At 40.6% G+C, this 12,613-nt stretch overlaps 1 gene segment (V, D, J or C); it reads right to left on the reverse strand.

Moving 5' to 3' along the window:
• Positions 1-10,959: 10,959 nt before the first annotated feature.
• LOC132656247 (T cell receptor alpha variable 9-2-like) lies at positions 10,960-11,533 on the reverse strand. The segment is given in 2 exon segments: positions 10,960-11,300; positions 11,412-11,533. Coding segments are annotated over 2 exon segments (387 nt in total).
• Between the last annotated feature and the right edge of the window lie 1,080 nt (positions 11,534-12,613).

Below are 12,613 nucleotides of genomic sequence, written 5' to 3' on the forward strand. Positions count from 1 at the left end.
TGAAAGTCTATTTTATCAGATATTAGAATGGCTACTCTTGCTTGCTTCTTGCATCCATTTGCTTGGAAAGCCGTCCTCCATCCCTTTACCCTCAGGTAATGTCTATCTTTGTGACTTAGGTGTGTTTCTTGTATACTACAGATTGCTGGGTTTTGTTTACATATCCATTTTGTTAGTCTGTGTCTTTTTATTGGAGAATTAAGTCCATTGATATTGAGAGAAATTAATGACCAGTGGCTGTTAAATCCTTTGACTTTGATGTTGCCTGTTGCCATAAGGTTGTGTGCTTCGTTGCTTTTTTTTTTTTTTTTTTTTTTTTTACTGTAGTGGGGTTATTTATTTCCTGTGTTTTCTTGAATGTAGCTAGTTTTCTTGGGTTGTATTTTCCCTTCTAGTGGCTTCTGTAATGGTGGATTTGTTTGTAGGTATTGTTGAAATTTGTTTTTGTCGTTGAATATCTTGCTTTATCCGTCTATGAGGACTGAGAGTTTTGCAGGATATAGTAGCCTGGGCTGACATCTGTGTTCTCTTAAGGTCTGCATGATATCTGTCCAGGCCCTTCTCGCTTTCATAGTCTCTGTTGAAAAGTCAGGTGTGATTCTAATGGGTTTGCCATTATATGTTACTTGGCCTTTTTCTCTTGCAGCTTTTAGTATTTTTTCTTTGTTCTGTATACTTACAGTTTTGATTATCATGTGGCGGGAGGATTTTCTTTTCTGGTCTAATTTATTGGGTGTTCTATAGGCCTCTTGTATTCTTATTGGCCTCTCCTTTAAGTTGGGGAAATTTTCTTCAATGATTTTGTTGAAGATTTTTCTGGGCCTTGGTGCAAGGAATCTTCTTTTTCCTCTATTCCTATTTTTCTTAGGTTTTGTCTTTTTATGTTGTCTTGAATTTCTTGGATGGTCTGTGTCAGGAATTTTTTAGATTTAACATTTTCTTTGACATATATATCTATTTCTTCCATTGTATCTTCCACACCTGAGATTCTTTCTTCCATTTCTTGTAGCCTATTGGTTATGCTAACCTCTGTATGTAGTTCCTGCTTTCTTCCCTAAGTTCTTTCTCTCCACAATTTCTTCCATTTGTGTTTTTTTTTTTTTTTAATTTTTCCAATTCTATCTTCAGGTATTGAGCTATTTTGTTGGTTTCCTTCACATGTCTGACTTATTTTCCTGTTTTTCCATCAATTCCTTCAGCTGTTTGTTTGAACAATCCACTGTTTCTTTTATTTCATTCAGTGATTTAAGCATTTCCTCTCTAAAGGCCACACACTGTTTGGCTGCACCTTCCTCTATTTCTTTTTGTATTTTATTTGTTTCCTCTGTTATCTTCTTCATGACCATAGATGTTAGGTCATCTCCTAGAATTTCAATTATGCTGGGGTGTCTAGGGCTATTTGCCCCTGGATAACTGGGTTCTGGAGACGCCATATTGCTCTGGCTTTTGTTGGTTGAATTTTTATGCTGTCCTCTACCCATTGGGCTATCTTAGTTGTGTGAATTTAGTTTCTGGTTGTTCCTGGACTCTTGTAGTGGAGAGAATTCCTTTGGCAGGAAGATGGTTTTTCCTGAAGGAAGCTTTCTCAGCTTTTTGGGTATAGTCACTGGATGGCCAGTGTTTTTCAGGAGTTGTTACAGCTCACCTCAAGCATAGAAACCTGGGTGGTAACTGTGGTCCTGATTAGTCAAGAGGGCTCTCCTCTCACCGGGAGAAGTCCTGGAGACAGCTGCCCTCCTTCTGGGTTTCTTGCTGTAAATTTAGTGATCAGCTGCTGTAACCTGTGTGTCCCATGGTTTGGTCGGTTTTGTTAGGGATAAGTGGTTGCCCCTTGGAGCAGTAGCTGGGGCTTGATCTCAGGGTTCCCAGTCTTTTGTAGGTCTGAGGTTGGGGCTCTGTGCCCCAGAACCCAAGAGATAATCTGTGGCGGGTGAGTACTGTTCTCCTGCTGTGAGTAACAGCAGGATATCTGGGGCACAGCAGTTCCTTGGGTTGGGCCAGTCTGTGAGACCTTTTCTGGGGATATACTGGGTTGCCTAAGTCTGTCCCCTTTGCTTCGTTCCTTGTTCTTTGTGAGGGTTTCTCCAGACAATGACTCTAAGACTCTGGTGTCTTGGGGCACAAAGTTCTGTCTGTAAGGAGTACAAAGCAGACCTCTGGGCTGGCGGAGTATGTGCCTGCCTGTTAGTCTGCGGGGGCTAGGTTCCCAATATCTCTGTGCTCCCTGCTTGGGCCCAGATCTGTGATGCCTGGGCATACTTGCCTGTTTGCAATCTGTGTTCTGTGTGACTTTCCCCAGGCACAGCCTAGGTGACCCCAGCAGCACAGTTTCTTCCTTCCCTGTGGGGCCATCTCCAGACAGGGGTTCCCAGTCCCTGTTGTACTGGGGCACGCAGCTCTTCCATACTGGTGAGCTGGGCACTTAGCTCTCAGCAGGGAGGGAGCTCAGTTGCAATGGCGGCGGGTATCTGCGGTCAGTGAGACCTTCCAGGGAAATACTGGGTGACCCGTGATCAGACCACAACTTTGCTTCCCCGTGGGGTTTTCTTGCGACTGGGACTCCCAGTCTCAGGCACCCTTGTGCCCACTGATCAGCCTGGGAAAGTGATCCGGACCCGCAGGCTTGCGGCTCCAGCCCAGAGAGCCAAAGCCCGCGTTACCTGGGTTCTCTTCTGGGTTCTGGCTGGGCAGCTGAGAGTTGACCCGACCTATTCCCAAGCCGTTGGAGCCTCCCCTCACCTGGGAAACACGATCGCTGCAGTTTTAGGGCCCAGAGTTCAGTCTCCTGGTCGCTGCAAGGAGAGTGCTGTCCCTCTCAGACACAGTGCTCTCCCGGCGCCGCCATCTTGGCTCCCCCCCCCCATTTTCATATTTTATAGCTTATTTTTCTTACGGCTCCATGAAATTTTATAAATTCTGAAAATTAGCCTTTTCATAAATATGTGTCCCAGAGATGGATACAAGGGCACATCTTTATAGTCCCAGTTACTTAGGAAGAATAAAACCGGAAAACTATGAATCCAGTAGTTTCTGGCTTGCCTAAGCAACATAGAATAAACCCTGTTCTAAAAAAAAAAAAAAAAAAAAAAAAAAGAAAACTAAAAGCAATCCATCTGAATACATGGCCAGGTCATGTGCCCATGTGGTCAGCATCACTTGTTGCTACTGCCATATGGAGTCTCAGTTCTGCATGTTAAAATGTCTTTAATATTTTAAACAACAAGATCATGTCATGTAATCTAATCATAAGTAATAATTTGGAATCACAACTTTATAATTTTCTGTATTTACATAAATTTATATAGATGTGTTTTATATATATATATGTTACATATGCTTGTTAAAATTCTGAAATATTAGGAGTGGGTTTGAGTGTTAATTGTCTCTCGGTTAGCAGAAATACTCCTCAGCTTTGAAAAAACCCTATGAGAATGTGTAATACCCGACACTTGAATTGTGAGGGTGGAGGTTTCCTTTGCTGCTACCTTTGTTAATGTGTAATAAGATTTAAGAAGCTATTTTAATTTTTTCTTTTATTAAATTTTTCTTTGACTTAAATGTGGTCTCCTTTGTAGAAAGTTACCTGAGATGCCAAGAATAATATGTACTTTGTGGCCATTCATTGAAATATTCTATAGACGTCCCATAAGCCATTTTGTCTATGTGAGGTTTATCTCTAAGGCTTCATGGCTAACTTTTTGTGTGGATTATTTACCTATTGGCCAGAATAAGAGTGATGTCACCCACTATTATGCTCCTTATTACATCTGGGTGTGTCTGTTTCTGTCTAGTGTAGTTTTCTTTACAAACTATCACTGGCACATATAATTACAAATGCTCTGTTTTTGCTGGACTGTTCCCTTTGTTCATGTACCTTTGTGCCTTCTGACTGTTTATGGCTTGAAATCTGCTTTTCAGATAATGAGCACAGCTACTTCTGCTTTCTCTTGAGTTCCAACTTCTTAGAATGATATATTTCATCCTTTCATTTTCAGTATGTACATACCTTTGTCAGTGAAGTGAGTTTCTTGAAGACAGCATACTGATAAGTATGTGGTTTTAGGGTGAGCAAAAGTCTTTTAATTGATGAACTTATACCATTTACACTTGGGGTTATTGTGAAGGTATGCCATTTTATTCTTTCTGATTATTTCCATTCCTTTTATTCTTTATCCTTTGCTCATCTTAAAATCTTATTGGTTTACTGAGATAATGTCTTTATTGTTGAGTAATTTGTCTATTCTTTCCAGAAGTCTCAGGATTCTTGAATAATATGAATTCCTCATTTGTGTGCAATATTCCTTTAGAATCTCTGAGGTGCAGTTCATGATCTGGAAGATAAGGCTGAATCAATACAAGAGTTGTACCTTTTCCAAGCCCAGCCTCTTCGATGTCATCTTATTTATTCAATTGTTCATGGGCAAAAAAAAAAAAAAAAAAAGTATTTCATTTAATCCTAAAACAAGCATTGAAATTGTTATCATAGTAGACTCCATAGCAAATGACCCTAAATCAGTTACTTTTCGTGACTGTGATAAAATACTGAAGCAAAAATAAAGTTATGGAAGACTTTATTTTGGCTTAAAGTTCCAGAGGGATAAGAGTCCATCTTGGTGGGAGACAGACAGGACAGTGAGCAGCAGGCATGGCAGCTGGAGCAGGAAGCAGAGAGATCACATCTTCAACCAAGAGCTGGAAGCAGAGAGAGTGTTAGCTGGAAATGGGGTGAGGCTGTAACTCTCAAAGACCAGCCCCAGGGACTAGCTTCATCAGCAAGGCCTCATCTCTGTGTGTTCCCACAGACAGTGCTACCACCTGGGCACCAGGTCTTCAGTGTGTGAGAACATCAGGAGCATTCTCATTAAACCAGCATGGACCTCTTAGTAACACAGGCCATACTCAGATTGGAACACTACCCTGGATTCTTGCCAAAATGCCACAAACCCAGAGGTTACACAATACAAAACTGAGCACAGTTTTAATTATTTTTACTGTATATCAATCTTTTACTCTTCCTCAATGCCTTTTCAATATTTTTGAAAATGCCACACAGATACACAATAAAATATTGCATCTACCCCCAGTTTTCCAGTAAAATATACATATATATTTATATTATATAATACATCCTGTATATATTATATAATCATATATCAATATTACATAATATATTTCTATATTAATTAAAATAAACACAGAAACGCAGTGAGACAGTTATCTGAGCAAAGAGATAAACTACAAATATATAACATAATTATATATGTATATGAATAGAAAATAGATAGATAGATAGATAGATTTCTCCCTAACAAGTTCTTCTCCAGATTCATGTCCTTTTTTTCCCTATAACCTACTATGTCCATTTAGTGTGTTACCCATATGTCCATTATGGGGCTATACCCTGGAGCATGTGGAACTCACCAGGGGCTATATTTTAATTAAGAATGATTATCCCATGGGGTGGGAGAGATAGATGATTCAGGAGTTAAGTGCACTGGCTGCTTTTCCAAATGACCTATGTTCAATTTCCAGCACCTACATGGAGCTCACATCTATTTGTAACCTTAGTTCCAAGGACCTGACATCCTCACACAGATATCCTTGCAGGAAAAGGGCCAATGCACATAAAGTAAAATAATGATAATGATAATAGTAATAATAATGAAAAAGATTTACTATATCGCTGTTTATATCTACCTATCATGGTAAAATATATTATCTTTTAAATACAAGCTTTGGAGTGTTTCACATTATTCTTCCACGATCTGGAAATATTCGTTCAGTCTCCACTTCTAAACACTGAGAATGTATAGAAAATCCTGATTCTGTTGCATCCTTTTAGTAAGTAGGTGTGTCTGTGAACACACCTAACCAAATATCCAGTCCCTGCTATCCAGGTTTTCTGTAGACTATAGAAACAGGGTTTTGAGAGACTAAGATAAAGGAAGTACATTACTTTCTCCCAGGGAGATCTGTTATATAACATTTTCATGTATCCATGAATGATAAAATCCAGAGCTACAGTACTGACTTGTGGTATATCTTCAGTGAGCACCCACATGAATATACCAAGTGAGGGGACATTTTCAGCATTTTAAATAGTAATAAATGGAGGTACTTATGGTTGACACAAGCCTGTAATCCCATACCTTGGGGTGAAACAGAAGGATCAAGAGTTTTAGGCTCCACAACAAAATCTTATCCAAAAATAAATGAATTAATGAAAGTAAAATACAGGAAGGCAATGGATTAGACAGTTAACAAATCTAAGAGACAAACTACAAATGAGAGAAAATCTTGCCAGCTACTCAACTGACAGAATATAAAACCACACATACAAAAAACCTAAACAATAAAAACAATCAATCAAAAAATGGGTTTGGGCACAGAGAATTATCAAAAGAAAAAAATGCAAATGGCCAATAATGAAAGCATTGAACATCCTTAGTCATCAGTGAAATTAAGTTAAACTGATTTGAGACTTCATCACATCCCATTCAGAACAGCTATCCTCAAGAAATCAAATGATAACAAATGCTGATGCAGATGTTGAAAACAGGATTTTATTCACCGTTGCTGGAAGCATAGACTGATGTGACACCTGTGATAATAAGCATAAAATGGCCTCATAAATCTAAAAGAGGTAGTGTTATGTGGCCTAACTCTGTAATTTCTTGTTATATATTTGAAGTACTCTATATCTTACTACAGAAATACTCACTCAATCCTGTTTATCACTGCTCTGTTTAAAATTCTTTGGGAATGAAGGCATTCTATGTGTTATCAAGAAAACAATGAATACTAACTTGGTGTAGATGTATACCTATCTAATAGAAGATAGATAGATACATCTATAGATACATAGGTAGTTGTTAAATAGATACATAGAGATAAATAATAGATAGATAGATAGATAGATAGATAGACAGACAGACACATAGACAGATGAATATTGCTCAGAAACATAAAACTATGGAATTGGTATGAAAATGGACACTATTGAAATATACTACAGTGAGTTATTTAGATTTGGAGAGACAAATACATGCAAATCTTAGCTTCTAATTTTTATTTTTGTGTATTCACATGAATATGAGTGTGTGTAGACACCACACAACTAGAAAGCAGCCAATGAGAAGGGAAAATTGAAGCATTAAGATAGATGAGTGGGATGTAATAGAACCCATGATATGGAAGTGGAAGCAGGGATACTGGGAGCAAGAAGGACTGAGTGGGAATGGGGAAGCAGGAGATGGCAGAGAGGATAAAATGGAAGAAGAGACAATTAGAAGTAAATATGTATGAACCTGACATACAGAAACCTGCGACTTTCTAAGCTGTTTTTAAAAATTAAAAAACAAGAAGGTTTTATTTAAAGCTCTTAAAATCAAGGAAGCTACAGTGTTGTAGTGGTGATTGTGGTCTTCATAGCACAGCATGTGGTGAGTGTCATGGCCATATATTTGTTACATAACCATTGTTACATAACCATCAGCCTGTGAGAAGAGAAAAGTGGAAAATGTTTCAAATGAACCAATAGTTTGCCTTTCTCTTCAGGATTACTTGTTTTCAAAATGTTAAAATACCTTCCGAATCAATCCCAAGCCCTCCTGCTCTTGCTATTAATTCCCACTGCATATAGAATAGAAACAGAATTTCTCCACCTTGTGCTCTGAGCTCTCTATAAGGCATTTTGTGACCCAGTATGTTTGTGTGCAGGTTGCAGGTGCCTGGGGAGCACTGTGTGCTCATTGCACAGAGGTAGACAGCAGAGTCACTGGGCTGGGAGTCTCTGATGTGCAGGGAAACATGCAGGCTGCCTTTATTGAGGTGAGCTGTGAATCTGCCTTCCTCCTTGTCACCATTGGAGAAGATGGACATCAGCGCCTCGAGGCCTTTCCCAGAATGCTGTCTGTACCACCAGAAGTACTGAGAATTACGATCACTGAAAGTGCAGTTGAGAGAGGCCATGGCTCCCTCTGGGACACTGAGGGATTCTGGGATCTGCTCCACCTTCAGCTGGCTGCTCACCCCTGTGCAGAAAGACAAAAGTCAGACAAACAGACCTGGAGGCATAGGCATGCTAACACTCCAGAATGCTTTTTCAATATCCCACCCACCCCTAACTAGAGATTAAAAACAAATGTGTTTTCTACCATTAGCCTGGAGCAGGCAACAACTTTATATACCACACCTGGATACCAAACAAATTCCCAAACTTACAGCTTAATTGAAGCCACAGGACCACTAGTGAAACACTCAAGGATTTCATCTCTCCTCCCTCTTCAGTTAGGATTCAGATTCTGAACTCTAACCTCGTATGGTCACATTCAAAAGTTTCCACCTCTCCTGCTTCAGGAAACATGAAAAGCCGCTTTGCTAGCAATGAGAAAAGGGACTCTCTTCACCACCTCTGCAGCACCAAGCCTTTCCTCCAGCCCTTTCTCCCCCCCCTCCCTCTACTTCCTGCCCTCCCCTTTCTCCCACTTGAGAACTCTACTTAGGATCCCTAAGAAGACACTGCCATCTTGTGGACTTACAATAGAGAGAAAAGAAATAATCAAACTGTAAATTCTTCTAATGTAATTATTAAAAGTAAAGTTCTTGAGAGAACAATTGGCATTTTAAAGAAACGTTTGCCCCCCGAGTGTGGGTGGGGAGTGAGATTGTGTGTGTGTGTGTGTGTGTGTGTGTGTGTGTGTGTGTACACTCTGCAGATGTTGTCTTCTTTCTCAGTAATAATCAGTGTCACACACAGGCGTTCACCTGCACTGGAAAACCACCTAGACATGAGCCACAGATATCTGAGTGAGGATTTTCACACAGCATAAATCTAACCCTTGTCACTCCCATTCAAATACATCTACAAGCTTTACAGATGGCCTAGACAGGGTGCTTATCTAGGTTAAAGTCTAGAAAGGTCTGGAATTATTCATTTTATTTAGAGCCAGGAACATATTTGTGTGCTTGGTGCAGAACAGATGGAACTGTTTCTAGCAACTCAACAAGAAATAAAACTCGGGAACTTTTTAATTTCTCTATTTTTCTTATTCTCTCTTCTTGAATAATGTCCTTTGAGTAGGGATTGATCATGAAAGTTGTAAATATGGTTTCTCTCCCCCTCCCTCTTTTTGACTCTCCCTCCCCTCTCCACTCCTCCCCTTTCTTCCTTATCTCTCTTCTTCCCTAACACTTCTACTTTCTCTCACTCTCCATTCCTAACATAGACATGAAGCCATCTGAACCAGGGGAATGTCTGTGCCAGAGCTGAACTGGGTCCACATAGAACAAGGCAGGAAACAACTGTCCTGCAGGAGTCTGTGAGAGCTCCACAGCCAGCAGAGTAAAGATCTGTGGAGGCATGGAGGTAGTAGGATCAACATAGCCAAGTAGTTGGTTCGTGCTTAAGGTCAACTGATACTGTGTTGTGTATTTTCAGGTCACTTGAATTTTGACAAAGGAGCCAAAACCATGCAAGGAATAAAGAAAGCATTTTTTTCTTTTTTTTTAAGTTACAGTTTGTTCACTTTGTATCCCAACTCTACCCCCCTCCTCAATCCCCTCCCAATCTCACCCTCCCTCCCTTTTCTACTCTTATACCCCTGCCACAATCCAATGATAGGGGAGGTCCTCCTCCCCTACTATCTGACCCTAGCCTATAATCAGGTCTCATCAGGACAGTCTAGATCATTTTTCTCTGTGGCCTAGTAAGGCAACCTCTCCAGGGGGAGGTGATCAAAGAGCAGGTAACTGAGTTCATGCTAGTGACTACCCCTGCTCCCCTTACTAGTGAACCCCTGTGGAGACTGAGCTGCCCATAAACAACATTTTATCAGGGGTTTAGGTCCTCTCCATGCATGGCCCTTGGGTGATTCATCAGTCTCTACAGGCCCTCCTGGGCCCATATTTTTTTGCTCATTGATTTCTTTAATGAATATATTCACTTTCTCTTTCAAGACCTCTAACTTAGTCATAAAGGGTAATTTGAAATTCTTGTCATGTGCATCAGCTATCTTGTGTTTCGTGGGGCCTACTGGAGTAGGGTTTTGGGGCTTTAATGAAGACATATCATTCTCAGTGTTATTGTTTTTATGCTGGAATCTAAACATCTAGGTTTGTGGTCATTGTAATTCTCTGTGCTGGTGTGTGGTCTTACCTTTGTCAGATGTGCACTCTCTTCTTTGGATTCTATTCTTCTCCTTGGTTCTAAGAACAGGGTGTTGTCTGCTAGGGAATCCTTCTGATATCCTGCCACATGTGGACACTGGATTCCAGACAGAATGTTTCTTTACAGTTGGGTGCTAACACTTAGGCAAAGGGGTGGGCTAAAAGATGTAGGGTGAGGAGATCCATGGTAGGGAAGAGATCAGGGTGTGCCATCAGGATCAGTCTAGTGTTCTGGGAATGTGGACAAATGTATGAGGACCACAGCAGACAGTCTACTACAGGGCTGAGGATGAGACTGGGGATTGGATTTAGAGGAGATGGGGGACATTGAAATTCTGAAGATCATCTGCCTGCTCTGTGTTCCCTTTCTCCTGTCTTTTCTACCTATGTATCTTTATTACAAATCTTCAGGTATACAAAGCCTGTAGCCCTCTGATAACCTGTCTTTCCAATGTATTAGATATACATTATCTAGATAACACCTTTCCTGGCATATGTTGTTCTGCGTGAAGAAAATGACCTGTAGGTAGGTGGAGATGAAGAAAAATGACCACTACAAGGTAGCCACAGCTTTCCTGTGAAATCAATCTGACACTCCATGAGTAACCACTGATATTGTAGGGTTTCAGTTTCCCCTATGAAAATCCAGCTGTGATAACATCTTCCTCTTGTTCTGCTCTGACCGTTTGTATAACTTTCACCAACCAGAGAAACTTTGGGGCACACACAGACTGGTGGAAAACAGCATGATCTAAAAGACAGATGATCAGAAGTCAGGTTTTCTTTTCCTTCTCAGGGTTTGTGCTCAACACCCCCCCCCCCCGCAGTGTCTGCCACTGTGTCAGTCAGAGCACAGTAGTACACAGCCGAGTCTGACTCCTGCACCGAGGCTTTCTGCAAGTGGAAGGAGGTGGTTCCTTTATCATATGTGGCTCCAAACCCTCTGCTGCTTCCCTTCTCGCCAGCTGTGATGACTTTCAGGAGGAGATGTGGGCCTTCTCCAGGATATCGAACATACCAGAAAAGAGTTGGGAACCCTGTGGCTGAGAACATGCAGTTTATAAATAGAAAATTGCCTTCTGAGAGGGTCACTTGACCTTGTTTCTGTGTCACGGAGTCTCCATGGATCCTCCCTGGAGCAAGAACAGGATATCTGTCTTACATTAACAACAAAGCTCATGGATAATTAACTATTTTTCTGACATCATAGGAGAAAAAGTGCAAATGAGAAGTCACTGACTTACCAAGCATGAACAACATCATAGTCACTAAAGCTGGAGGAGGGTTCATCTTCAGTGTCACCCAGCTACTGTTCTTGACTCTTCACACAAAGAAATGATGAAACGACATCAAATGATGAACCTGTGAAGCTTATAATTCACATAGATGATCATCTTGTGTTAGGAAACGCCACCCTCTGGTAGACAAAAATTTAACAACAGTCTCTGGCAATCCTCCTAGAGGCAGAAATGTACTCTCACCATCTACATCAATTGTAGGGCACATGTCAGACTTCAAGAGGCCCTTGACAATGTAAAGAACATAAACAGTGGCCAAGAACATATTGACTATCATCATTCTGAGAATTATACCTGACATGAAAGTAGAGTACATGTTATAGTAGAACAACTAATGGGCCTTCTGTTTTGGTCTTTACCAAATGATAAACTTAATGGCAAAAAGGAGGTTTTTACAATTTACTTTCACTGATCCAAACTTGTAGAAAGATACTCTGCAGGCCTGGAGTCATGGCTTAGCAATGAAGAGCACTTGGTGCACTTGCAGAGAACCCAGGTTGGATTCTCAGAACACACACTGGTTCACAACAAGTGTAACTCCAGCTCTAGGGGAAGTGATTTTCTCTTCTCACCTCTGTTGGCACCAGGTACACACGGAAGAAAAACACAAATGCAGGAAAAACACTCATGTACCTAAAGTAGAATAAAAAACAGTTTTTAAAATTTTACAAACATTTTATAAAATTATTATAAATTGACCCTAAGAGTGTGTAATCACTACTATTTGCTCTTTTTTTCTTCTGGCAGATTTTAAAGAATGGGATTGTGCTGCCCATTTACTTAGGATGTCATTGATGTCTTGAAACAATGCTTGAACATTAACTGCACAGAACAGCTACAAGAAAGGAAGCAGTTGAGACTGGCACAACTGATATAGCACATGTGTTACACCACACTCTGCATCAATGTAGACTATGACCTTTCTTAGCTCTTTTCTGTAAATGTCATTGTGACCAGTGGTGGCTGTTGTTAGGAAACACGAAGCAGACGATCATTTGGGATTGGTGAGGCATTTGTGGCTCTTTCTTGAGTATCTGCAGACAGCATCCCAAGCAGCCAGCTCACAAACGTGTCTTCAGAAAAGCTTCTTCCTTCAAGTTCAAAGCTTCCACTCATGAGGCTACCTTTCATGGCTGCCTTGAGTCTGT

The sequence above is a fragment of the Meriones unguiculatus genome, chromosome 9 (assembly GCF_030254825.1).
Source record: "Meriones unguiculatus strain TT.TT164.6M chromosome 9, Bangor_MerUng_6.1, whole genome shotgun sequence".
NCBI lineage: Eukaryota > Metazoa > Chordata > Mammalia > Rodentia > Muridae > Meriones > Meriones unguiculatus.